The 26,554-nt window shown below is 36.8% G+C and overlaps 1 protein-coding gene across 7 annotated transcripts in view; it reads right to left on the minus strand.

The window, feature by feature from the left end:
• Nucleotides 1-4,333: 4,333 nt before the first annotated feature.
• The window catches only part of MYSM1 (Myb like, SWIRM and MPN domains 1), a 44,553-nt gene continuing 22,332 nt past the window's right edge, over nt 4,334-26,554 (minus strand). For 2 of the 7 annotated variants that reach the window (XM_009209483.2, XM_009209489.3), the window contains exons 10-21: nt 25,638-25,741; nt 23,454-23,531; nt 21,784-21,872; nt 18,898-18,952; nt 18,554-18,604; nt 17,773-17,847; nt 16,962-17,150; nt 15,420-15,552; nt 11,337-11,442; nt 11,101-11,158; nt 9,923-10,077; nt 4,334-7,115 (exon numbers count right to left, since the gene is read on the minus strand). In XM_009209483.2, the coding sequence (XP_009207747.1) occupies nt 6,965-7,115; nt 9,923-10,077; nt 11,101-11,158; nt 11,337-11,442; nt 15,420-15,552; nt 16,962-17,150; nt 17,773-17,847; nt 18,554-18,604; nt 18,898-18,952; nt 21,784-21,872; nt 23,454-23,531; nt 25,638-25,741 (1,244 nt within the window). In that variant the 3' untranslated portion in view covers nt 4,334-6,964. Of the gene's footprint in view, nt 7,116-8,688; nt 10,078-11,100; nt 11,159-11,336; nt 11,443-13,409; nt 13,483-15,419; nt 15,553-16,961; nt 17,151-17,772; nt 17,848-18,553; nt 18,605-18,897; nt 18,953-21,783; nt 21,873-23,453; nt 23,532-25,637; nt 25,742-26,554 lie in introns of those variants that run through there. The other 5 variants (XM_009209487.2, XM_009209498.2, XM_009209499.4 and 2 more) reach the window with 5 other exon arrangements.

Here is a 26,554-nt window from a genome sequence, read left to right on the forward strand (position 1 = left end):
GACTAAGCCACCTTAGTCATCTTTAAATGAATTCTACCCCTTTGCCTGTTTTGTTTTTCTGTTTTTTTTGTTTTCCGTTTTCATTTTGTTTTCTCCATGTATAAACCCCACAGAAGAGAACACAAGGTGATGGATGAAAATGTTTGAGCAGTTACTACCCCCCACAACCCAGCTCATAGTGATAAAAATACTCAGGAAATAAAGTGGTAACACCGCTGCCGCCTCATAATTACCCAAGTTTTGTTGCACTTTTGATTAGAAAATGCAATTATGTTTATAGTGTTACAATCTCACCTGTTTTTGAGAAAATTGCAAGAGAATAGATGTATTCTGGAGTAGGCTGCCCTTGCTAATCAGTTGATTCAGGTCTCTTGAAGTGCTCATTGCACTTAAGCTAATGAAGAGATGCGGTTTCTCTGGGGCTCTCAGCTCCCACCTAGACTTTGGGGCTTGTTTTTCAGAACAAACAGCTTTGTCTCAGTTATTTTCTACTCCTCACAGGAAATCGAGCATCTGATTGTCATAGAACTAATTTTTCCCCAAGAATCCGCCTTCCATTCTTTCTTTTTGCTTTCTTTCACTTATTCAATTATGTATCCATTCATCAAGCTGCCACCAGTTAAGTGCCTTCCTAATCTATGCTAGGTATTATACTAGGCACTGGGGATATGAAGTGTGAGAAGGCAGGGCCCAAGCCCTTCAGAAGCTCCGTCTCATAGAAGTAGTAGGAAAGAAAAGAAAACAAGCAGAAGGCAGTGTGACTGGGGCTGAGAGAGATAAGAACAGGGTGTGAGAGAGGCCCAGTCAACTCCATCTGGAGTGAATGAAGACTCAAGGCAGGCAGGCTTCCAGGTGGAAGTGATGTTTAAGCTGAATTTTGAAGAAGGCTGGGACCAGGAAGGTGTGTTGTCCAAGCATGGGGAAAGGGGTGAGCCTGCAGGGGTGAAGCTGCTCATCTTGGATTTGTCTAATCCAAGATGGGCAGTTGAAATGGGCTGAGTGGCTGGGGTGAAAAGCACAGGCAGGAGGAGTGTGTGTGTATTTGAAGGCAGGAGTGGCAGGTTAGACTAGAGAGGGGTACATTGTAAGGGTCTTCTGTGCTTCCGTGTCAGGAGTGGTGCAGAAAGCTTGCCAAGTCATTAAAAAGCTTTAAGCAGCTGGGCACGGTGGCTCACGCCTGTAATCCCAGCACTTTGGAAGTCCAAGGCGGGTGGATCAAGAGGTCAGAGGTTCAAGACCAGCCTGGCCAACATGGTAAAACCCCATCTCTACTCAAAATACAAAAATTAGCTGGGCATGGTGGCACATGGCTGTAATCCCTGCTACTCAGGAGGCTGAAGCAGGAGAATGGCTTGAACCCGGGAGGCGGAGGTTGTGGTGAGCCGAGATCACGCTACTGCACTCCAGCTTGGGCGACAGAGCGAGACTCCGTCTCAAAAAAAAAGAAAAAAGAAAAAAAAGCTTTAAGCACAGAAGTGATGTGCTCAGATTTATGCTTCATAAAGAAAAAAAAAATCCCTCTGGCTTCAGTGTAGAGGATGGAGTGGGGCCTGTTGGAAGCAGGAAGATTAATTCCCTTTGACAATGTAAGAGGTTCTTATGAATAGAGAATAGAGAACCATGTCAGAGCAAAATTTCTATCCACAAGGTCCATTTCTTCTGTTGTCTGGGTAACAGACAATCCCTTGGTATCATCTACCATGTTTGGGTAAGGCATGACACAGGACCTATGAGCGCAGGGTTTCTTTTGTTGCTCAGAGAAGGCGAGGATTGCCATGAGGCGTGGCCCAAGACCGCAGGAGAAGGAATGCACACACTTTGACTTCCCAATTTGGCTTTGACTGGGTCTGTGACTTGGACTTGGGTATCAGTTCTCCCATCTCAAGGTGAGGAGACTGAACTAAATTGTTCCTTAAGTTTCTTCCAGCTCTGAAATCAATAACATAATAGCTTAATGAGCTGGCTTTAGAATTATATATGAATCTGAATTCTCTCTGCCACTTCTGGCTGCATGACGTTGGGCAGGTTACTTAAACACTCTCTATGGCTAAGTTTAAAATGGGGGTGGTAAGATTCTTCCTGCAAGGTTGTCGTGGAAACTAAATGTGACACTGTATGTAAAGCATTTTTAGCTCTGTATTTACGTATAATATATGGATATTACATGTGTCAATGGATGGCTGTTACTATTATAAACAAAAGTGAAGATAGTTAACCTAGAGATACCATGAAACAAGGAAACTCATCCCTAGATCATACAACCTCAAGGAACTAGAAAAGTGAATGCATTAGTGCTTACAAATTCCGTTACACGTGCAGTCTTTTCTGCCTCTTAGGCAAGACAACAGTACTGGGCTGAGATGGCAGTGCTGATACACTGTGACAGAGCACCCTCTAGTGGCCATAGACATTAATATTTTCACTAAGATTATTGAAGGACATGGCTTTGTGGACATGCATGTAAACGTCGAGGATTTGGGTTTGTTACTCTTAGATAATGCCAAAAAAGTTAATCTTTGATAAAGCTAATAAAGTCTCACTAATTATATCACTTCTAATAATTCCTTAGTCAACTGTTCCACAAAAGTCATGTTCTGGGCATTGATAAGATCTTGCAGTTCTAAAAGGGACAATTACATTTTAAATTAAAACATATATTAATATTTGAATCTCGCATAAAACACTGAGTAGTTCTTTATGAGACTGAAAAATAATGTGAAATCACTCAAAAGGATGGTGCAAGAGCACTTGGGTTAGGTGGCAGAGCTGGGGTCTTTCTAGGGGTGATCTTGATATAAACTTGGCTATCACTCTGGGCAACTTGCTTCATTTTTGGGAACCTGTTTCCTATTAAAATATAGAACTGTAAGCCTGAACAATACTTTTTCCAGCTTTAAAATTCTCTGAATAAAGGGGGATAAGTTATCCATTTTAATATTAGAGCTCTGGTTTCAAAGAAATTTGATGTCAACTTTTCTTTATGAACATGGGGTCTCAAGTACAGTAGTTTAAAGGCCATGTAAAGATGAGTTTATAATATTTTAGAAAATCAACCCAAGCCATCTGTAGCAGACATAACAAGTCACTAACAAAGATTCATATTTCCTTTCCATTTAGCAGCTCCCTTTGCATTCAGGTGGCACTGTATGTTTAGTTCTTGCCAAAGGAACAGCAAAAACCATGTGTATTTCCAAGCCAAAGTATTTCCAAAGTAGTTAGGTACCAGGTGCGTGACCTTCCACTCTTCCTCGTTCCCCTTGTCCTCCAATGGATAACACTAATGTGAAAGGAACCTATTGAAGATAAGCAGCCCAGGAGGGCGACCCAATCAGAAATACCTGCATTGGATTTACTATTTCTTGTACTTTGCCACTTAAATTTTTATCATTTAGGTGCCTGAGTTCAAACTGGTTCTATAACAAGATAGAATATGCCTGTACTACTGCAAGGAAAATTAGCTTATAGGAATTAAAAATTTTTCTGCAGATACTAACAAAATTTAAAGGGTACATAGTTGATCTAGGAACGAAGGTTCTAGACTCTTCTGAGAAGTATTAACTGTGTAAAAGAAAAAATCATTCAACCTGAAGTTCATCTGAAAACAGATCAAATAAATTAAGAGAAATATATACTGCAGGATACTATGTACTTACTGTAAAGGATGAAGAGACTTTAGGCACCAACATGGAAAGATGTCCTCAATGAGAATTACAGAAGTTAAAGATACACAGTATGGTTCTGTTGGGTTTTTAAAAAAATTTATAGGTTTTGCATACAGACTGGAAAGTTGAAGATCAATAAATGAGTGAATACTGCTTTTAAGGTAGATTTTCACTTCCTTTACACCTTCTATAGCCTTTCGTTGACAGAATGTGTATTGCTTTCATAACGAACATCGTCATATACTCTACCCTTTAACCAAAACTCGCACCATTTTCATTCCTTACCTCCACACCTATGCTAAACACTTCCCTCTGGAGCATCCTCCCACAGATGCTATTTAACCAAATCTGATTAGGCGGCTTCTCTTCCCCAGAAATTGATCTCACTGCTCATATTCCAGAGAATTTTCTCATTTGTTTAACCACCCATTACCCTGGGAGTCTTTTTGCATCCTAGTGTCTTAGCTATTCATGTTGGGCTTTATCTGTTTTCCCACTTACTAGATAAGGCTTCTTGTGGGAAGAAACCAAGATTTCCTCATCTTTGCTTCCCCTACAGTGTTCTGTATAATAGATGCACAATAAATCTTTGATAAATTAATATGTGGCTTTTTTTTTTTGCAATTCAATGTATATATTGCTAATAATTTAGAAAGAATCGAAATGATCACTTTATTTTCAAAATTTTATTTTTATGGAATCTTCAGCATGTTTAAACTTAATTTTTAGAACAAGATAAAATCCAAAAGCTTAAAATCAGATATTTTATAATGTGTCACAATTAAGTATGGAGAGTTCTGTCATTTTTGAGGAAAATCTTTCATAATTCTAAAAATGCAGATATTTACAATATTTTTAAATACAGACATATACAACATGGCATGTTTAAATGTACAAAATAGTTGAAATTATATTTTATTACAGAACATTCCAAAATTCACACTAATTTTAGAAAGTCCACAAACACTGATAGCATTTGGAAAAAACAAGCAACAAGTTTATCAATAACCATGCAGTATGTTTAGTAACTTATACACAACACATAATTTACATGTCAAATCCACAAACCTAAAGATATATGATTGATCTAGTTAACTCATGCTAGAATCTAAATACTATTTTATAATTCGTAGGTTTAAACACATTTTACAGTAATCTATGAAATAGGAATATAAACTATGAAAAATATTTAACTGACTTCTTAAGAGACGAGGAAACGTCAAAAAGAGCAAATCAGGCATTTTTTCCCTGAAATTAAAGTTCTTATGGATACCTTTGTAAACATCAAAGGAAGAAAATAAAAACAACTCAGACATTATAACTTAATTTTACCTTCTCAAACTTCTGTTTAGAGCTCTTGGCATAATCACAGCTCCCCTGGGATATTTTTATTTTCTCCTGATTTAGGAGACAACATATTTATTCCCTCTCTTGTTCCAGGAAAAATGTAAGGTGGCTTAGAAGATAGACTCAGAATATACTAGAAAGTATAATTATAGGTTAAATAAAAAAGAAAATAGAGAAAGCAGAATGTGGGGGAATAGCACATAAAGCCATTTAAGAAAAGGTCAGGAAATATATCCTAAATTATATTATTCTCCCACACTGATTTTCTGGAAATACTGCAAAATATATTAATTTGTAAGAAAACTAATATTAAAGTACTGGTAAACTAGAGCTGCTGATCAAAATTCTTTTTAAATCATTTATTTACCCTGACGAAGCAGATGATCATAAAAATGTATGTGCTTTTCTTTGTGCTTGGATAAAACAAGTTTTCCTAAATACCATATAAGTGACTCTAGATTTAGACCAATCTAGCTATTGGTAGAGTATAGGTGGAAAAAAAAAAAAAATGTGGGCACCCTTACTGAATTTCTACTGAGAATTCCATCAACTGCTGTCTGTTGACTTGCAACTGGATGGCTTCAACTCAGGTGGTCATGTGTTACACGGCTCTTTTGTGAGCACAAAACAGAGCAGCATCAATTCCAGGGCATCCTGACTATTAGTTCCTCCAGCTCAACTCATCAGGACTCAGCAAGAGAAATGGGAGGAAGGTAATGCAGAGGAGGAGACCTGCTCCGGTTGGCATGTTGAGGCCACAGTCTCTGTTGGGTTGAGAGCTGCAGATTCTGACTGTGCTTACAGTCTGCATGTCACAGACCTCAACCCCACTCCTAGGGGCAGGGAAGGAATGGTATGGACAGAAGACTGGGAGCAGCATTAAATAGCTTCAGGGAAACATGAATGGTCTGTTCATCTCTATTCTACAGGCCTAGCTCTCAACAAATAATAGAAAGAAGGGTCTTGTATCTATATGCTGAGAAGAATGGAGGGAGTGACGATGAAGGAAAGGGTTTGTGGGAAATGGAGAGCAAAGAAAGGTAGTAGGATGTTTCCCTTTCAAGTGCGGCACGAGTTTCAAAACTATAGATTAGGGACCGACCAGAACAAAGTATCTGAAGACTAAAAGAAACCACTGCCTCCTATCTTTTCTGAAGATGAATGGTCCCAAGTAACCCGCGTGAGTTTTGGTTAGGTTGGGAAGGAAGTTCAAGTCTATAGATCTATAACCGTGGAAACTATAGTGCTCTTGCATGGGGTGGCAAAGGCTTCCCCAAGAACTGTGCTAGTGGGAGAAGGGGACAGAATAATGACTGCTATTTTTCCAGTGATGCCCTTCAGAATATAGGCAGTGCCAACTTATCCGTTACGCACAGTAACCTAAGGCCCACAGTATTTTAGAAGCCCAGAAAAATATTTTAATTTTTTTTTAGCCTCATAAGAAAACACTGAACTTCTAGACTAAACAAAACGTTTTAATCTAAAATATTAATACATTCATTTCATACAAACACAATTGTAAAATATCACTTTAAATTTTGTATGGAAGAAGGGGTCTAAGAAGGCAAAACTACCTAGGGCCCACAACAATCATACTGCAGCTCTGAATACAGGGTCAAACAAATTGTAACTGAAGCCATATAATTTGAACAGGAAACTGAAGATAATTTAAAAGGATTAGAGAAGAATGGTCAAGGCTAAAATAATGGAGATGGAGAGTCTGAGCTTACTGATCCTGTTCCACTGCTTTTTCTTTCCTTGAATGTTACTTTGGAATTAGGTAAGTCTAATATTGGGGAAGTGCTAGCGTCGATTTCCATTAGCCAACCCAGAAAACAACAAAAAAAAATTAAGCTCATTATTTTATAGCCATTGCGCAATAATAAAGACAGAATCAGGATGAAGACACCTGCATGTCTTTAAGTCCCTTAGTCCTTTCTTCACTTCTGTAAACATTAGAGGCAGGTGTTCCTTTGAGACCCTGCATCCTGAACTTCCTGTGTCATAGGCCCCCTCAGTTCTAGACTTCCTCTGTGCTTCTCCAAGGCCCTGGCTCCATTATCCTCGGTAGTAGCCCAAGGCTGGCAGTGACAGCAATGTGGGTACCTGTGGTTGCAAAATTGTTTTAAGAATATGACAAAAGAAAAAGGAAGCAGGGAAAATGATGGAAGAAGAGATAAAACAGTAACCAATGTTAACATACTAAAATTATGCTGTTAAAAAGATGGGGAAGGATTTATACACTAATTGCGTTTTTTAAATAGTAGCACTGAGATACTTGTACTTCACACTTCTCTGTAATTTTAAAATATATTTTACAAGACAAATGAACTCTATAGTCAGAAAATACTAAATATTACTTTGAAAATTGTGCTCTCAAGGCCCCAAACTCTTGACAAGTATCATCCTTGAGATCCTCACAATATGGCTTAGATTAGCAAATACGGTTAAACATTGGCACACAGGACAGGGAAACTCAGATTTGAGAGCAGTACTTTTAACAACTTCCATTACTTTCCATTACCCAAATTCATCAGTATTATAGGGAAATGTCAATCAAGAAAGCTAATATAAAACACTTTCTGTATTTTTTCACCAATATATCATAAGGAAACAAGTCAAAAAGAAGATGAGTACAAAGGAATCAAGAACTGCCTTTCACAGAATCATGCAACTTCTGAGCCTGGAAGGGAATACTAAGCCATAAAATTCAGGCCCTTGATTTACTGGTGAGTGTGGGGTTCAGGTTATGTGTTTTGATTAAGGTCACACAGCAAAGTTGGTAACAGAGTTAGGGTAAGAGCTCAGGTTTCCTGACTTTTGGTATAGTTACTCTTACACTCTCAGCCCTCAAACGAATTGTTTTATAAGCTATACTTCATTGTTTATCCTAAGTGCACACAGAGAAATGGAAAAATTTCTGTGTGTGTTTTTTTTAATGTATGTTAATTTGTAAACTGTATTAACTGAAACTTTTTTTAAATGTATGTTAATTTGGAAACTGTATTAACTGAAAATACAAACTTCACATGAGTAGTCCAACAATTAGAATGAACAAATATAATTTTGGTTCTGGAAGGACATTAAGAAGTTAAGTTAGACTTCAGTTACACAAGAATTAAGGCTCAGGGAAAGTAAACTGTGTTGACATCCCCAAACCACAAAGTTGAGACAAGAACCAGGTCACCTAAACCTGGCTCACTGCTTCTTCCAATACTCCTTATTCTTCATTGGCTACTGATTACAAACAAAGCAAAAATATAGAATGAATCTGGTTTAGATATAAGGAAACATTGGCCGGGCGCGGTGGCTCAAGCCTGTAATCCCAGCACTTTGGGAGGCCGAGACGGGCGGATCACGAGGTCAGGAGATCGAGACCATCCTGGCTAACACGGTGAAACCCCGTCTCTACTAAAAAATACAAAAAACTAGCCGGGCGAGGTGGCGGGCGCCTGTAGTCCCAGCTACTCGGGAGGCTGAGGCAGGAGAATGGCGTGAACCCGGGAGGCGGAGCTTGCAGTGAGCTGAGATCCGGCCACTGCACTCCAGCCCGGGCGACAGAGCCAGACTCCGTCTCAAAAAAAAAAAAAAAGATATAAGGAAACATTAGTAAGAATGCTTGGTGAATAGGTATAAATCAATTCTCTGACTACTAAGAAATAAACGGAAATCTATTGAATTTCAATAAATGAGGCAGCATGACTGCTTATTTTATTTTAAAATGGGCTTAAATGCAGATCACAATTCTGAGTTTTGGTGTCATTTAAAGATGATGTAAGGCTTAACAAATGTAAAACAAAATTCTAATGTTTAAAATTTTCTAGATCAGGAGTTGGAGAATAATAGCCAGCAACCTATGTTTTATGAGGCCTGTGAGTTAACAATGGTTTTTATAGTTTTAAAGGGCTGAAAAAAAAAGACAAAGAAGAATGTCTTGTAGAGATCACATGCAGCCTGAAAAGCCAACATTACTTACAAACTGGCCCTTTACATTAAAAAAGTTCACTGACCTCCATTATAGATTCAGAAAGCATATGAAACTGGGCTGAATATGTAGTATGTCCTGAAAGGCTGTTCTAAAAATTAAATCTCTGATTTATTCCAGCTTTATTATCATTTGCCTCTTTCTCCTAATAGTAGGTAGTAGAAAAAAACAGTTTGAGAGTTATGATTACCTATGTTCCAGTTAAATGAGGTTTTATCAAACCTACTAATGTAAGTGGACACACAATTGAAGCTAATTATTTTATGTGTGTAAAATTAGTTAAAATTTTTCAGATAGCTGAGAAAATGGCATTTGCTACACAATGAAATGGAAGCAAGTATCCATGATTAGAAACTGGTAATTTCTCCTTTGGGTTTTTCCTGTTTTTAAGATTTTCTTGTCATGCCTCTCTTGGCCTCCTGTTGTTAGATTTATTAATCAGTAGTTCTAAACCACATTAATTATCTCAGTGACCACCCATCCATATCTCATTTATAACCATCAACACATCTCACCAGAACATATGGAAAGAATCGAAGTGCTTCTAAATGAAATATGAGATACCACAGCGGAACATAAGTGACTAGTTCAGGGAAGAAATGACTTAGAGACATAGTCCAAATCCCAAGCTGAACACAACAGTAAAGCCGACCAGGCTCCTAAGTTTCACAGCCTACAGCATCGCTCAGTAAAGGTCTAGAACACCGTGGTGGACCCTGGTTTGCAGAACACTCTGATCATCATTGTATAAAAGCAAATCTGTATCTCTTCCTTTTCACAGGATTTATGTGGCAAAGTTTGAATTTTGTGAAATAGAGAAAAAATACCAAAGCTGTGCCAATGTTAACCACAATCACTTCAAGGTTATAACTTTGAAAGTAAGATCTACTGTGTCAAGATTAAAATGTCTTAACTTTAAAATAATCACATTAACAATTCCTTTGTACAGTTCTCTTCGGTTACTCCATTCTCTTGGTTGCTTTTATAATTGGAAAGGAACAAATTTTCTATTTCAGTCAAGAATTCTTCAGCCATAAAGCAATTGGTCACTTTGCTCAGAGTCTTCCTCATACACTCCAAAAGCTAGTTGAAAAGAAAAGTTTTATATTTAAATACAGAAAAAGTATGAGGGTTTGCATCACTATCACGATTTTTTCCCTTTCCAGACCTCACATTTCCTAATGCTCAAATGAGAAACACTCTCCTTAAAAATGGCTGAAGATTAACTTGTGTTTAATAGTCATAGAGCTGGAATGTAGGAAATTGCTGCTGAGGAACACTCAGCTTAGTACCTTTATGATTTTACATAAGGAGACAAACCTGAGATTGTTTATGTGACACTTTCTACTTTGGACATATTTGTGACTTTTCTCCATTTGTAGTCACATTTACAAAGCAAAATAATCCTGAGCATACACACACACACAACTCTATGAACATAAAAACATAGGATTCTACCATTTCAAAATAAGGATGCTAGTTAGAGTCTACTTCCTTGGAAATGTGCATATACTTTTTCAACAACACAGAAAAAAAGTGGATATAACAGAGGAGTAAAAAATATTAAAAAGAAACTTAACGTTTAAATTTTCTATCCCCAACTGCTATTTAAAAAAAAAAAGATAAATGTTACAAATCTACTAGCCTTCAATCATTACAGAAGCAAAACCTAGAAGTGAACTGATAGAATTCAAAACTCTTATTTCCTACTAGAAAGTTAAATAAAATGACTACTTAAATGTAATTGTTAGAGTTATACCATCATTCTTAAAAATGATCAATTGTTAAGGCTAAAATGGAAACATGGCACTTCCAAATTTAATAAAATGAGAAAAATGTTCTCCATTATGTACAATAATAATCTGCTAAGAAATTTATCAGCCGACACTGACAAATTTATTCTAAAATAGTATTTTTTTCTATGTGCAAGCTTGGGCAACAAAACACATTACTAATTATCTCCTAGAAATTAATTTTCCAAAGGAAAAAGTAATAAAATATACAGAAAATTATCCATAAAGTATCAGGCATCATGGGAAAACACATTGAGATGAATAGCTTTAGAATCTGTGAACAATGGAACCAATTAAAATGAAGGCAGCTTACTTTCTGCAAACAAGTCAGGTCAGAATCCCGGCGAAAGATTTTATCCATGGGGACGCTGCTGTAGGAAGAAATATGAAAACAAACTGATGAAACGAATACTATAAACTAATCAGTTTCGTAATAAACTATCACAGATGCCATACATCACAATTTTATATTTAACTTGGGTTTTCTCTGAAACATAATTTAATGAGCAACACTGCAGATGTGCAACCATCTCAAACTACAGTACATACCTATGGGAGAGCCTGTATTTTTCTATTATCCATCTTGTCTTTTCAAATACTAATCCCCACTGAGGTTCTTCTAACATCTGCTGTACTTCAAATTTGTAAGGTAAGCCTAGAAAAGCATAAAGAAGCACATTTTCATCAACTATTTCTTAACTCGCCAATCTCCTTTTAATTATAATTAAAATTCCCTTCAGTGTTTTTACAACCACAGCTTCGTAGACCAGCTGAACAGCACTTTAAACATAGTGGGCATTCATTAAATATTTATTGCCTGACTGTACTTGGTCCACTAAGCATATTAATGCCAAGCTATTAATAATAATAAAGAAGAGTAGAAGTGCCATTTACATGACAGTTCTATGCATGGCACTATGATAGGATGATCATGTAATTTATCACCTAAACCAAGAGACTTTTTGAATGAAAGAAGGTACTATGAATAATTATGCCTGAACCACAGGTTTAAATTGGGATTATCCTAGACAAACTGAGACACATTGCCATCCAAGTGATAATTTAAAAAACACATATATACAGGTTATTAAGCTTACAACAATGCCGTATCTTTTTTTTTTTTTTTAAACAGGTGAGAAAACTGAAGCTGAGATACATTAAAAAACATATTTAGGCTAGCAAAGTGGCAGGACATAGATGTTAAAACCCAGCAGGTTCGCCTCACTTCTGAGCCCAAACTCATTCCACCTCCCTAGAAGAGCTAATCTAAGACTAGACAAGAGGATAGGATGAACTCTAGGGAGGCAGCAACTGCTTTGAGTCAAAGTTGTTACACTAAACTCTGGAGGAAAGAAAGAAGCCCAAGGGGTGGACATCATATATTCATCTAGAAAGGAAAAAATACGAAACAATGAGCTATCTTAGCAATTTTTCACATATCCTTCAAGAGCCCCATGCAAATGTATCTGTAGCATTTTTTTAAAAGCTCAGCTGATTCATTACCAAAGGCTGATACCATCATAGTAACACTTACAATGTGTACTATGTGCCACCTAAAACTTTATGTGAAATCACTTAAATGAAGTAGCTGCCATTATTCCCGCCCAGCCCCCTGCCCTTTTTTTTTTTTTTTTTTTTGGATGAGGACACTACATCATAGAAAAGTTAGCCTGCTCATAATCAGATATAAAGGCATAGGCAGGATTTGAACCCAGGCAGTAAGACTCGAGAGTTCTGCTTTTAACTTTTACATAATACTGCCTCTCAACTGGGTTTCTACCATGATAAGGCTTTTCAAATAAATAAAATGCCAGCAAATCAGAAGTCATGGAAAAAAAAAGGGAAAAATACAACTGTTTCCTCATAATGAAATAAAGCATAGCTTAACTGTCAATATGCTCTAAAAAGGTATTTTTTCAGGTGTTTAGAAGAAGGACCGGGGACAGCAAGCCTGATGATGATGACTGATCTTTTTTATTTAATTGCTCAATTTTCCTCTTCTCCAAAAACTTAAAGAGTGACACATTATAGTACATGGAGTAGTAAGCAAACTCCTTTTGGTGATAACGATCACTTACTTGACATGCTTTGATTACTTACTAAATACGGATACCAGCTATATAATCATAACTATCCATTGAAAACTTAATATTTCTAAGCACTTTACATATATTACTGACACACCTTACAACCATATACCTACTGTAAGCAAGGTAGTAATTTTTTCTCATTTTACAGATGTGGCAAAGGAGAATGAGAGAGTAAACTGCCCAAGGTAAAATAAGCAATAAATGTCAGAGCTGGGATCTGATTCCAGTAGAGTGACTCCTGCTCTCAGTGAAAGTTGAAAATGAAAATAAAGAAAGGTAAATAATGCATTTTCAATCTATGCTGATGCAAAAACATGAAAACACACACACAAATCATAAACAGGTCTATTTGGTATTTTTAGAATATTTTTTAATTTAAAAAAAGGTACTTTTAAAGTCAATAAAAGTTTCCTTTTATAGAGAATATTTTTATCCACTAAAATATCAGAAGAAAACTAATCACTAAATATATTTCCTCCCTGTCACAAGTAAAGAAAACATTAAACCATTAGAGAGATTATAAATATATGACCTGAGTTAAAAGTACTGTAGCACAAGGTATCCCATGGCTTCTAGAAAACCTTAATTCTTGCACCAGAGGATTTCTAAGGGCAAAGCAAAAGACCCAGGATTAAGATCTAATATGCAGCGTTAAGCGTGGACAAGTCATTTACAAGACAGCTGTGTCCAATGGTAGCTCATGGGAGCATCATGGATAGTTCCCTCTAATGCTTTCAAGTGGTTCTTTCCCATCTGGGCTAGTTTCTTCACATGCATGTGCTGATCTGTATTTTGCCAAATACTCCAGGGATACCCTTCTACAAATCTCCAGAGTTCACTCTCCATTCTGTTTTCTGTTCTCTTGGGGCGCTGTCTCACGAACTCAGCTGTCTTGGTCTCCTTATCTCCATCACCTTAACTGAGTCTGCCTGACTCTGGGTGGGTTTCTCCTTCTTGTGCCATATCTGAAAACCCTCTTAAACAGTAAGCTAGGGTAATTTCGGGCTCTTTTCATTTGTTTCCCATATCTTAGCAACTGTATTCCTTTGTTGCTCAATGTTGTGTTTAAATACCATTATTTTATATACTTTGTCCAGTGTTTTGGTAGTTTCAGACAAGTTCTTGTTACTTCATTTGGCCAGAGTAGAATTCCATGAATTAAATTTTAAGTTTCATGTAATTCTAATCAACATACATTTAAAGTCACATGTACTGCTATTGTATTGGACACCACCAGAATTGAGGTTCATTACCAAAACCTAGCAGTCTGTGAGATTATAAAATGATTAAAGAGAGAACAATTGCGATTCTTTTTATAAAACTGTACTGAGCTTAAGAGTATTATGTATTACATGCTATGCTCAAAATGGACATTCCAGACTAAAGTTAATGCCAATATTATTAACTCAATAAAAACCCACATAGTGTTGACCACCTCCTAGATGCAAAGCAATTTATTAGGTGCTACTGGAGAAAAAGACAAATAAGACATAGTCCCTGCTCTTCGGGCATACAATTTGTTTAGGACTTGCTAAATAGATAAATTGCATTAAAAGACAAAGTGACCATGAAGGGAGGAATAAAGTGTTGCAGATACATAAAAAATAGAGCAACTAATACTAAATAACATGGGGGCAGTGCTGGTAAGTCTTTATAAAATATAAGGCATCCAAGTGAGATCATTAAGAATGAAGAGAAATTAATTATTAAACAAACATTCATTTAGTATCTACTTTATGCCAGGCCTTGTGCTAGAAACTGGATAGAAAAATGGGTACAATACAGTATTTATTCTCAAAGATCTCATGATCTAATGGGAAAGAGTACAATGTGGGGGAACTGTAGTGGCAGCGTCCAGGGGACCTGACCTAGAGCAGTGGTAGTAATGACAGAATAAATATCCTAGAGTTATTTAGCCTATTGTTTACTCTGATTATTTGCTTTCTAGCCACACTCCCTTCCTTTTCCTAGTCTGCTATACTAATTCCCTATCCACGCAGAAATGACTGGACTACAAGTGGACATAAACCTCGGAGGAATCAAGTCAAACGATGGTCTATGCCAATCAAATTCTTTCCTGAGATACAATGGGAGCAAAGAAATATACAAATTGAGTTAGTCATTGTTAACCCCTAAACTGGGAGGTGACAGAGAGTTGGTGGTCATTTTTTTTTTCATTTGCATACCATCACAGAGAAAGCCAGTCTGCATTTATAAAAAAATTTTCATGAGAACAGAGACTGTTTTGTTTACTGCAGCATCTCCAGTGCCTAGCATACACACTGCCTGGCCAAAACTTTTCCCCATATTTCAATCCTTTTGCCCAGTGGCCATGGTAACAAAAGTGGGGACTTGAATATAGCAGGAGATTAAGAAAGGGAAGAGGGTGGCTGCACTAGGGTGGCACCCAAATAATGATTCCCTAGTTGAGGGCACAAACTCTTGCATTAAATACTTTTGCACAGTTGCAAATCTTTTGATTTGTATGAGTCAAATAAATGAGAGCAGAAATAGGATAAAGTTATTTTTGTTGAAAACTTACGATAAGAGCCATCTGCGCTAATTTCCTCACTTATAACCAGACAGGTAATCTGAGAATATGGTAAGGGATTATTTCGATTATAGGGACTAACAATCATTCCAATGAACTTTGCACCTCCTCTGGAGAAGTAGCTCTACAATTACAAGAAAAATATAATTAGTTTCAACTGCATAAACTCAAAAGCCAATATTTATCCATACTAACATTTTAAACATCTAATGGGGAAAAGCAGGAACAAAAAGGTGCATTAAAAAGTTCACATCTGGCCCAGAGTGGTGGCTCACGCCTGTAATCCCAGAACTTTGGGAGACTGAGGCAGGTGGATTGCCTGAGGTCAGGTCAGCCTGATCAGGCTTGAGACCAGCCTGGCCAACATGGTGAAACCTCATCTCTCCTAAAAATACAAAAATTAGCTGGGTGTGGTGGCACATTCCTGTAACCCCAGCTACTCAGAAGGCTGAGGCAGGAGAATCCCTTAAACCTGGGAGGTGGAGGTTGCAGAGTCGAGATCGCACCACCTGCACTCCAGTCTGGGTGACAGAGTAAGAAGACTCTGTCTCTAAAAAAAAACAACAAAAAAAATTCACATCCAAACTGCAACTAAATCAAATGCCTTAAATATTCATTTCACATTGTACATTTTTCAGGCAAAAATGTGTTCAACCAAATCCAAAATGACCCTTAAAAATAAAAAAATGGCCTACACAATCTGTATTTGCCATGAATATATTCACTAATTATATTCACCACCCTGCATCTGTAATTCTTATCAATACAGTAATAATTTACAAATACCCTACAGCAAACCCAGTCACATATCAAATGTAAAATCCCAGATTAAAATAAAACTTTTTCTCCAGCTATTAAAAAATACATTATGTCTCTTATTATTTCAGTTATATTTAGTACCTGTCCTAGTTGTTCCCATCAATTTTTAAAGGCTCTGGGAGTATTTATCACTGTAACATTCATGGCTTGTCTGTACTTAATAAAATAACTGACTTTCTAAATGTTTACACAAACAATTATCAATCTCTCAATCAGAAAAAAAAAATGTATGTTCTTTTAAAACCCCCAGTATACATAATTTTTTCTTTTTTTGGTTGGGTGTGGTGGCTTATGCCTATAATCTCGGCACTTTGGGAGGCCGAGGCGGGCAGATCACCTGAGGTCAGGAGTTTGAGACCAGCGTGGCTAACATGGTGAAACCCCATTTGTACTAAAAATACAAAAAATTAGCTGGGTGTGGTGGCACATGCCTGTAATCCCAGCTACTTGGGAGGCTGAGACACAAGAATCGCTTGAACCTGGGAGGCAGAGGTTGCAGTGAGCCGAGATTGCACCATTGCACTTCAGCTTGGGCAACAAGAGTGAAACTCTGTCTCAAAAAAAAAAAAAAAAAAAAGAAAAATAAATAGATAAAACCCCCATTATAAAGAAAATTAGAAATGAAATACAAAAAATGTTTAAAGTTTATCTATTTAAAAGGGAGCACTGAGGGGGTGTGCAACCATTTACAGAATATAAATATACAGGTAATACCTGGTATTTGGCTTGTGTGTCAATATCTCGTAAGGAAGGATTAGGATCAAAAGCAGGATGAGAATGATACCATCCAATAACACTGTAGCCTCTAACAGCCAAGGTTTCTGAGGCCTGTGTTTGTGATACAGGATCCATCTCACACTGTAGTCCTGTACTCAGACTGTTACATGGTTCTGCTGCACAGACCTATAAACGATTGATCCTCAAATGATTATACTAAAATCCTGTTAATTCTATTACTCTAATGTTATAATTCTTTCAGAGATACAGAAACTTTTCAAGGCCAAGACTTTTATTTGACAATATCATAGGCGCCTTTAACTTGCAAATGACTTATACTCCAAAAGTCTGATTATATGCTAGGAACTTAGCATGCATTTTTCTACTCAAACAAGGTCATAATAATGGTTAGTTTTCCAGGTCAGCCCACATAATACCCGTACAAAGGTATTCTTTCAATGACTCCTGTTACTTATGACAACAATTTCAATAGAATGATGCATACAAACTTTCAACTACAAGTGTTAGTACATATTTCTGGCCTCTTAAAAGTTGTAGTTTTTTGCTAATAAAGGTAATGAGGACCCAAGGCCTGGCAATGTTCTCTCTTGGTGGTAAAAAGAAAAAGGTGCTTGGCATATGGAATGTTAAGTTACTTCTGGGAATAGATAACTTGCTACATTTGCATATTCTCATATATATCATAGGTAAAGTATATATTTTAATTATATTCACTGAATTCTATAAAAATATTTGGTATGGTAGTAGGACTAAATAACTAAAACATTTTTTAAAAGAGAGAACTTACTTCAACTACTTTATCAACTTCTGAGTATCTTCCTCCTAACAGACCAATCACTTCTGCCATAGAAACATGAGCATGCTAAAAGAAATACAAGACAGACTTAGCCCAAACGCACAAACCCACCTGACAAAAAAAATAACAAAACTCACTTATTGTAAGAAAGTCATTTGTAAGTACAGTCATCATGCTTTTATAAAATAAAGTAGCATAGGAGAGGAACTAGATGCTAGGATCAGTGCACAGAAACTATTTCAGGTCTATCTTCACTGCTGGCTGAGAAGCTTTCAACCAAACACTTAAAAATTCTCAGACTCTACTTTTGCAATTGCAAAATGAAGATACACTCTTCCTATTCAAGGAAGGTACTATGTAAGGATACAAAGTAAAAATCACTCTAAATCCTTCTACACAAAGACATCACAAACACAAAAACTGTTGGAGGTACTGGTAGTTTAGTATAAACAAAAAAACCCTCCAAATTACAGGAGTTGTGCTTTGTTTCAGTGATCTAAAAGGTGGCAGACACAGATATTAGAAAATTAAAGTAGGGTTAATGATGGTAAACAGTCTGCAAAAACTCACATTAATTTATTTTCTCTAAAATATGGAAACATGCAATTGTTTGGCTTTTCTCCAAAAGAAAAGACTTATTTTTAGATTCCTTGTAAAAGAGGATAGTTAAGATCCAAAATACACGTCTTCCATACTCTGTCTTACGCCTGCAATAAAAATACACAAGAGTAGAAATCAGAATAACTAAGTAAACACAATAGATTATCCTTACCAAATCCATTATTAAAAGTGCTTCTGAAGCCACTTTCACCTGAAATGGCTCCTGAAATATAAAAAACAAAACAAAACGGGGGACCATAAAAACAGAGATTTTGTTCTCCCCACCTGGAATGCCCACCCTGTTCTCCTTCATCCATCCCACCAAGTTCTCAGCACTAACCAAAGCTCAGCACAAACTAGATTTTTAAAAAACATTATGATTTAAAACCCCAGCAGGGAGAAATTGTCTCTCATTTTCAGTCATGCCTTGCACATATGGAAAAAGAGTAAGTATTTCCTGTTTGACAGGGGGAAGCGGGGATTGTCTAGGGTCATTCATTAACGCATAAATAGTACCTGCTTTTCTTCACTAAAAAAATTACAAGGTATCAGTTGGAAGGGATCAAATGAGCTGAAAAAGAAAAAAAATTATTTTCAATATCAATAAGATTAGGAAAATAACATTTGCAAATTTGAAAGTGTATATCAATAATCTGAACCCAAATTCTGTCTAAATGAGAAAAATATTAAACTAGGAGAGTTTTGTAGGAGATTCCATAAACCCTTTTGAAAGAAGCACTGTTCTTTTAGATTTAACAAGAAAAAAAAAAACCCAAGAACTTTGAGATAAAGTTACTCCATTGTCTTAATTTCCTATTACACTCAAAGAGGACACTATAAACTATCAGACATATGTCCCACACTAAAAGGAGATTTCAAAAAGTTCAATGAAAATATAATTATCTGTTATGAGACCCCAAAAAAAGTTCAAGAAAGATGGAAGTTTATCAAAAACACTTGTCAGTTCAATAATGTGCCAACAATAGAGTAGGAACTTAAAACTTTTTTTGAATGAATGAATGACAAACGGTTCTGGTAAAGATATTAATGTATTAGTCCTATGATAAACTCTTATATTAAAGTGAAAAAGTGGCCAGGTGCTGTGGCTCACATCTGTAATCCCAATATTTCGGGAGGCCAAGGTGGGTGGACTCCTTGAGCCTAGGAGTTCACAACCAGCCTGGACAACATGGTGAAACCCCATCTCTACAAAAAAATTTGAAAATTAGCTGAGCGTGGTGGCGTGTGCCTGTAGTCCCAGCCACTCGGGAGGCTGAGGTGAGAGGATCACTTAAGCCCAGGAGTTGGAGGCTGCAGTGAGCCATGATTTCACCATTCTACTCTACTCCACTCTAGCCTTGGTGACAGGGTGAGACCACGTCTCCAAAAAACAAGAAGTGAAAAAGTAAAAAGAGGTGAAAAAGGGAGAACCTAAGCAAAGTCAAAAGCACACATAAATCTGAGAAATATCAGAAAGTCTTTGACGAGTAAAGAATTGAGGCTTGAAAACTATATTAAGAACAATAAAAAGGTTTTTTAGGCTATCTTCAGGGAAAGAAAAACACACAGGAATACATTCGCATTAACACAACCGGAAGAGAGCAGGGCAATTCCATTCTCATTCAACCACAGATGGTTAGCTTCAAGAGAACACTTTGTTTTGCTTAATAATGTATCCCAAGTGATCAGAACCGTGCCTGACATATACCGTAGACATTCAAAGATAGTTGTTGGATAAAGAAAGACCTTTAAATTAGAAAGTGTTTAATCAACAAAAAAGAAACTGAAGGCCAAGATAGATGAGAAAATAGCACAGAAAGAACATCCTGGAGTACTTAAGAACCACGGATATGGAACCGCTGTCAATGTTTGTTGAGGAACTGCAGAGAATGGGAAAGTTATTGAAGGACTAGAAATGGACAATTATTGAGCTTGTTTCACAATACAAAAAAGCAGACTGCAGAAAAGGACAAATTAGATGTTGAGTAGTAGTAAAATTCTAGAAAAAATTATGAAACAGCTGATTTGTGATCCTTAACCAAGTGAAGAGGTGACTAAGCAAAATAATGAGTTCATGAAAAGTCATGATCAGTAGACCTTATTATAGACACTATTCATAGGAATGATCTGTTAGAAACTAAAGACTTAAAATATATTTTATCTGAAATTAAACAAGACATCTGTTATGATTATCCTTCTGCATAAGATAAAGATATATGGGTTAATTGTGGTAATCTATATAGCTGATTGAAGAACGAATGTCTTCATTGTTTAAATATATGCAATGAGGTTTACATTTCCAATTAAACATTTCAATCAGTGATTAATGGCAGGAAAGGCAAGCTTATTGAAATGTTACTGATGCAGTGCTACAAAGGCTAAAATGAGAAAAGTGGATCTGGACTCAAAAAGATCCAGAAGACCTTGGACAGCGACTTGAAAATCACAATAAATGTAAGTCTCACATATAGAGGCAGAAAATCAATTATCTGGATACTGGATGAGGAGTCCCAGCTTATGGATGACTATTTTTCACATAGCTTATCTAATTTAGTCTCACGACAACTGTGTAAGTTTAAATTTTTATTTTAGAGAGGTAATATATAATGTAATGACTAGGGGTATGAATTCTTAATCTTAACACTTGGGTTTAAAATCAACAGCTCCACTACTTAACAGTGTGAGCAAGTTATTAAACCTCTCTACGCCTCTCAGTTTCCTCACCTATAAAATGGGAGTGAGAATATTAACTAATGCACAGGGTTGTCATGAAGATTATATGAGCTAATAAAGTGCTTAAAACACAGCTAACAGTGTTATTTTAATTATTGTTTTATAAATGAGAACCTAAGGTTTACCCAAGGACATTTATCAGGCAAAAATAAAATCTAGTGGCATTCCTGGGTATCTTTTTTAAAAGGTACACTGACAAAACTACAGTCTATTCAATGGCACATCTGCAGGAAGAGGGAATAGAAAATTGGGGCATTTAACTTATTTGGTGACCATTAATTTTAAAAGGTTCAAATTTTAGATTATACATGCATTAGAAAACAACCACCATGCCAACAACTTGCTAACAATTAGTACCACCCAAAGAAAACTCGGTCATTTCATGAAGTTTCCTGTCCATAGTGTCTAGAGTTGAATGACCAACCTGTTCTAAACAAGGCCCCTTTACAACATATGCTGGATCATATGTTCAATGAATCTGAACAAATTTAAAATGTTTGTTCAAGGTCTCCCAAATTCATAATCAGTGAAACAAAAAAATCTAAAAAATTGTAGCAGTATTTTTTTAACTTAACGTGAACAATATAATGCAGCTATTGAATATTTTTTCATACATTATCTAGCCATTTGTGACAAATTTTTAAAAACCACATTTATATAACACTATACCTTTTTGTTGGTCTTGGCACTTTTAAAGATTTAACAGGTCTGCTTTTTTCCTCTTCTCTTCTTTTTGCCAACTCCTCAGCAGAGAGATGCTAAAACAAAATGCCAACTGATTAAGGAGTCCATCAACTACTAAGAGGCAGAATAAAAATAGTCCTTTAAAACCAAATTTAAGGGCATGTGAGGACAAGAGAGACTAAACTGATATAGATGGGTTTCCTTTTTGCTACCAACAAGTAGAAAGGCTGGACTGTATTTTTTAAAAATCGTTTCAGAAGATACGGCCATCCCAAACTGAAAATTTACTCCTCTTGATTTTCCCATTTCAATCAATGGTACCAGTCACCCAGGTTCAAAAACCTCAGAATCACCTGAGTCTTTCATTTCCCATTTATACTTAACATATTCTACTGTATTGAGTTTTCTTTCACAACTGAGAGACAGTGCAGAGTAATGATTAAGAACAGATTCTGGATCTAGAATGTCTGGCCCAGTTATTTACTAGCTTGGTGACCCTAGGCAAATTCTAAAGCTTTCATGCTTCAGCTACCTCATCTTTAAAAATGGGAACAACAAAAGTAATAATAAAAAGTAAACAATAATACCACTATCATGGTATTATTTTGAAGACTGAGTTAATGTTTATAAAATACTGACAGTGTCTGACACACAGGAAGCCCTTTATGAGTGTTTATAAAATAAAGTAAATCTCTATTTATTCCATTTCTATGATCAACCTTACATCCTAGTCCAAATGAACTATGCACCTTTTCCAGAGTATATCTGGTATTTTCCCATGTCTCCAGCTTTGTTCCCTCAGCCTAAAGTGTTTTCATCTCCATTTTGAGATTCTTCTGCAGATCCTTCAGATCAGATTATACCCCACACACTCTATGAAACCTGCCCTGATCACACCCTTTGGGAGAAACTTACAATTCTTGGGACCAACCTTATTGAACTTACCATAAGTTTTGTCTTTCCTATTAGAAATACAAGCCCCTTATGGGAAGGATAATTAGTAATTACTGTGCCTAGAATAGTACTCATGTGAGAAATTGGGGACAGGAAATGCGGAGGAGGAAAGAGAGACAACTCAAGTTTGTGGAGCACCTTGTGCACACAAGGCTTACTGAATACCTAGTACTAGGACCTTTATATAGTCTACCTCATTTTTTTCTGACAACAATCCTTTGAGGGAGGTATTATTATTACTCACAATTCGTAAGTTAAAAAAGCATGAGATTCTGTGAGGTTAAGTAGTTGCTCAAAGTAACAAAGCCAGTATGTACACATTCACACATTCTATTCACTCTACTGCACTAGCTGTTACAATGTTTAGAACAATATTTTAATTGGTATATCAGAACCTCTTCCAATAAATGTTTAATGAAACGAATTGGGCATACCAACTTCCTGACACTCTTATCTTGAGTTAGAGACAAGAATACAGAGACAGAGAACCAAAGTTCTGAAATGAATTAAACTCCTAGTTAACTGCACCACCAATGCCTTCTACTTTGGTGTTTACTGGTGACTTTTAGACAAATTAACATGGGAATGAAGGCATACATGTTAATGTATGAAACAAGTACAACACATATGACATTAAGATGTACAAATATATATTTAAAAACCAGTTTTCATCGATGAGCCATTTGAAAGGTCAAAGTTACCTCAAACGTTTGTCCTTCTAAGTCCTTTGCGTCACACCAGTTTCCCCATGGGTCTCGGACCCTACGTCTCCTTGTACGCTGCGATGAGATTAAAGTAAAGCAAAAGGTAGCAAGATTAATATGGAGAAATCACAGCACATTAACACACAAAATGAAAACAATAATTATCTAAAAGTCAATTAATCTATCAATTTAAATAGTGTAATCTCTGGCTATGCCTGACTAAATTTTATTAATTTATGTTCAATAGTTAGCACTCTGGTTACAAATATCATAAATCAGTGATGGCGAGGTAAGGGCAGGAGCACCAGTACCAGGTGGGTAGGGTGTGGGCCGGGTGTTGGCAGCAGAGGGCTATTTAAAAAATAAAATCAGTAATGATTTTCTATATTTTGCTAGCATTTCTTCTTAGCTTTTATATTTCCTTTCATCATGTAGGAGCTAAAACACTACGACAAATTTTCTTTTTTTTGAGACGGAGTCTCACTCTGTCACCCAAGCTGGAGTGCAGCAGTGTGATCTCGGCTCACCGCAGCCTCCACCTCCCAGGTTTGAGTGATTCTCCTGCCTCAGACTCTCGAGCAGGAACAAAAATATTTTTAAGATCAAAAAGAACCACCAAGAAAATGGCTTCCTTTTCAACCACTTCTGGTAGAAAATCTGCAAGAACACGCAGCAAGAGGTGTAATATTGAAAACTAGAAGCAAAATAATTCTATCTCCAGCTTTAGAAAGGAGATGGCCTAATTGATCAAATAATGAAAAATTACAAGGTTGGGCTGGGCGTGGTGGCTCACGCCCGTAATCCCAGAACTTTGGGAGGCTGAGGCGGTTGGATCACAAGGTCAGGAGATTGAGACCATCCTGGCTAACACGGTGAAACCCCGTCTCTACTAAAAATACAAAAAATTAGCTGGGGCGTGGTGGCGGGCGCCTGTAGTCCCAGCTACTCGGGAGGCTGAGGCAGGATAATGGCATGAACCCAGGAGGCAGAGCTTGCAGTGAGCCGAGATCACGCCACTGCACTCCAGCCTGGGCGACAGAGCAAGACTCTGCCACAGAAAAAAAAAAAAAAGAAAAATTACAAAGTTGGTTGACTACATTATTAAAATCCAGTTTTGCAAATCTCAATAGTGACGCCTGTAAAATGGACCAGTTCCCAAAGGACACTGTATGACTAGCACCATATCCAGCAACTCTAATTGATAACATCCTTTAAGATAGTAAATTTAGATAGAAATGTTTTATAGCCTAAATGCGAAAAAACGGCTATTTTAGCACCTATACTTTCTTTTTCATATCTTACCTATTACTAATTTAATCCATTAGTAAAACTAACAAGATCATATTATGACTCTGCCTTATAGAGTGTTGGATCCGCAGGGCGCGGTGGCTCACACCTCTAATCCCAGCCCTTTCGGAGGCCGAGGCGGGCGGATCATTAAGTCCTGGCTAACACAGTGAAACCCTGTCTCTGCTAAAAATACAAAGAAAATCAGCTCAGCATGGTGGCGGGCACCTGTAGTCCCAGCTACTCGGGAGGCTGAGGCATGAGAATGGCGTGAACCCGGGAGGCGGAGCTTGCAGTGAGCTGAGATCGCACCACTGCACTCCAGCCTGGGCGACAGAGCGAGACTCCATCTCAAAAAAAAAAAAGAGTGTTGGATCACATTTTTATTTGTTTTTTCTCACAAGATGTTTCTTTATCTCCTAGCAGGTCACTTTATTTTTAAAGTATGATTTACAAATTTTAAAATATTATAAAACTGACTCCAAGAATTAAAAAAAAAAAAGGCTAGTTATTCCAAAAAGGTGATTCTTAAGGTTAAGAATTTTAAAAGAAGAAAAATAAATGAGAGAAAAAAAAAATTGAACTATATACTTTTAAAAGACACATTAGATTTATAAATTAAAACAAAGCATCCCAAGACCACTTTAGGAAAACATGCTTCTGCATCAAGTTTGCTAGCACGTTTTAAGGGTTTTTAGGTTTGTTTTTGCCTTAGAAAGCAACATGAAATTGAATGAAACAAAGAAAAGCAAATTGCTAAGGTGAAATACAAGAGGAAACATGTTTTTCTACTAAATGGCCATTTATTAAACAGCTCAAGAGAAGTAGGTAAACCGCACTAAATAGTTAGTAAGCAGCAATGTGGAGAGATCACTGAGAGAGATGACTGCTTACCATAGACTGCAGACGCTGGGCAAGTTGGTATGCTTCTACTGCATCTTTTCTGTCTCTGATTCGTACTTTGTCAACTGTTTGTGGCCTATTATACACAGCCTGTTCTATTGGAATTCAGGAAAGACAAAACCATCTATTATTTTGTGAAACTCATTTGTTAAATAGAAAGACACATGTACACTGACTATAGTGGAGCTTCTATGACTCTTATTTCACAATCATATATTTGATATGCTACTGAGCAGCCCTCAAATTAAAAGTAATGCTGTTATAAGAAAATCTCAATAACATGGAATATTTGGAAAACGGGTAATTTAATTTTTACTAACTTTGGCAGTCCAATACAGAAAACATGATTTAATTTCTCTTTTGGTGGCTGAGGAAGCAAAAATCCTTTAGTTTTCCTGAAAAGCTAGTCTCAATATTCAAGGCTTTGGGAAAACAAAGACACTAAAATGAAGGACAGATTCCAGGCCAAATTAAATTCTATCTAGCTCAATATAAAAGAAAATCGTATCTGACAAAAAATTTTCTGATTAGTGGTCTCACTTCCATAGACAAACACAGAATATATTATTCTTAAACCATGGGTTACAAGGTTTTATGTACCTTATAACTTTGTAGCTATGAATGGTTGTGTCATGTTAATTCAAGAAAAGAGTAGAGGTCAGGCACGGTGGTTCACACCTGTGATCCCAGCACTTTGGGAGGCTGTGGCAGGTGAATCACAAGGTCAGGAGTTCGAGACCAGTCTGGCCAATATGGTGAAACCCCATCTCTACTAATAATACAAAAATTAGCCCGGCGTGGTGGCACACGCCTGTAGTCCCAGCTACCCTGGAGACTGAAGCAAAAGAATCACTTGAACCTGGGAGGTGGAGGTTGCAGTGAGCAGAGATTGCACCACTGCACTCCAG

The sequence above is a fragment of the Papio anubis genome, chromosome 1 (assembly GCF_008728515.1).
Source record: "Papio anubis isolate 15944 chromosome 1, Panubis1.0, whole genome shotgun sequence".
NCBI lineage: Eukaryota > Metazoa > Chordata > Mammalia > Primates > Cercopithecidae > Papio > Papio anubis.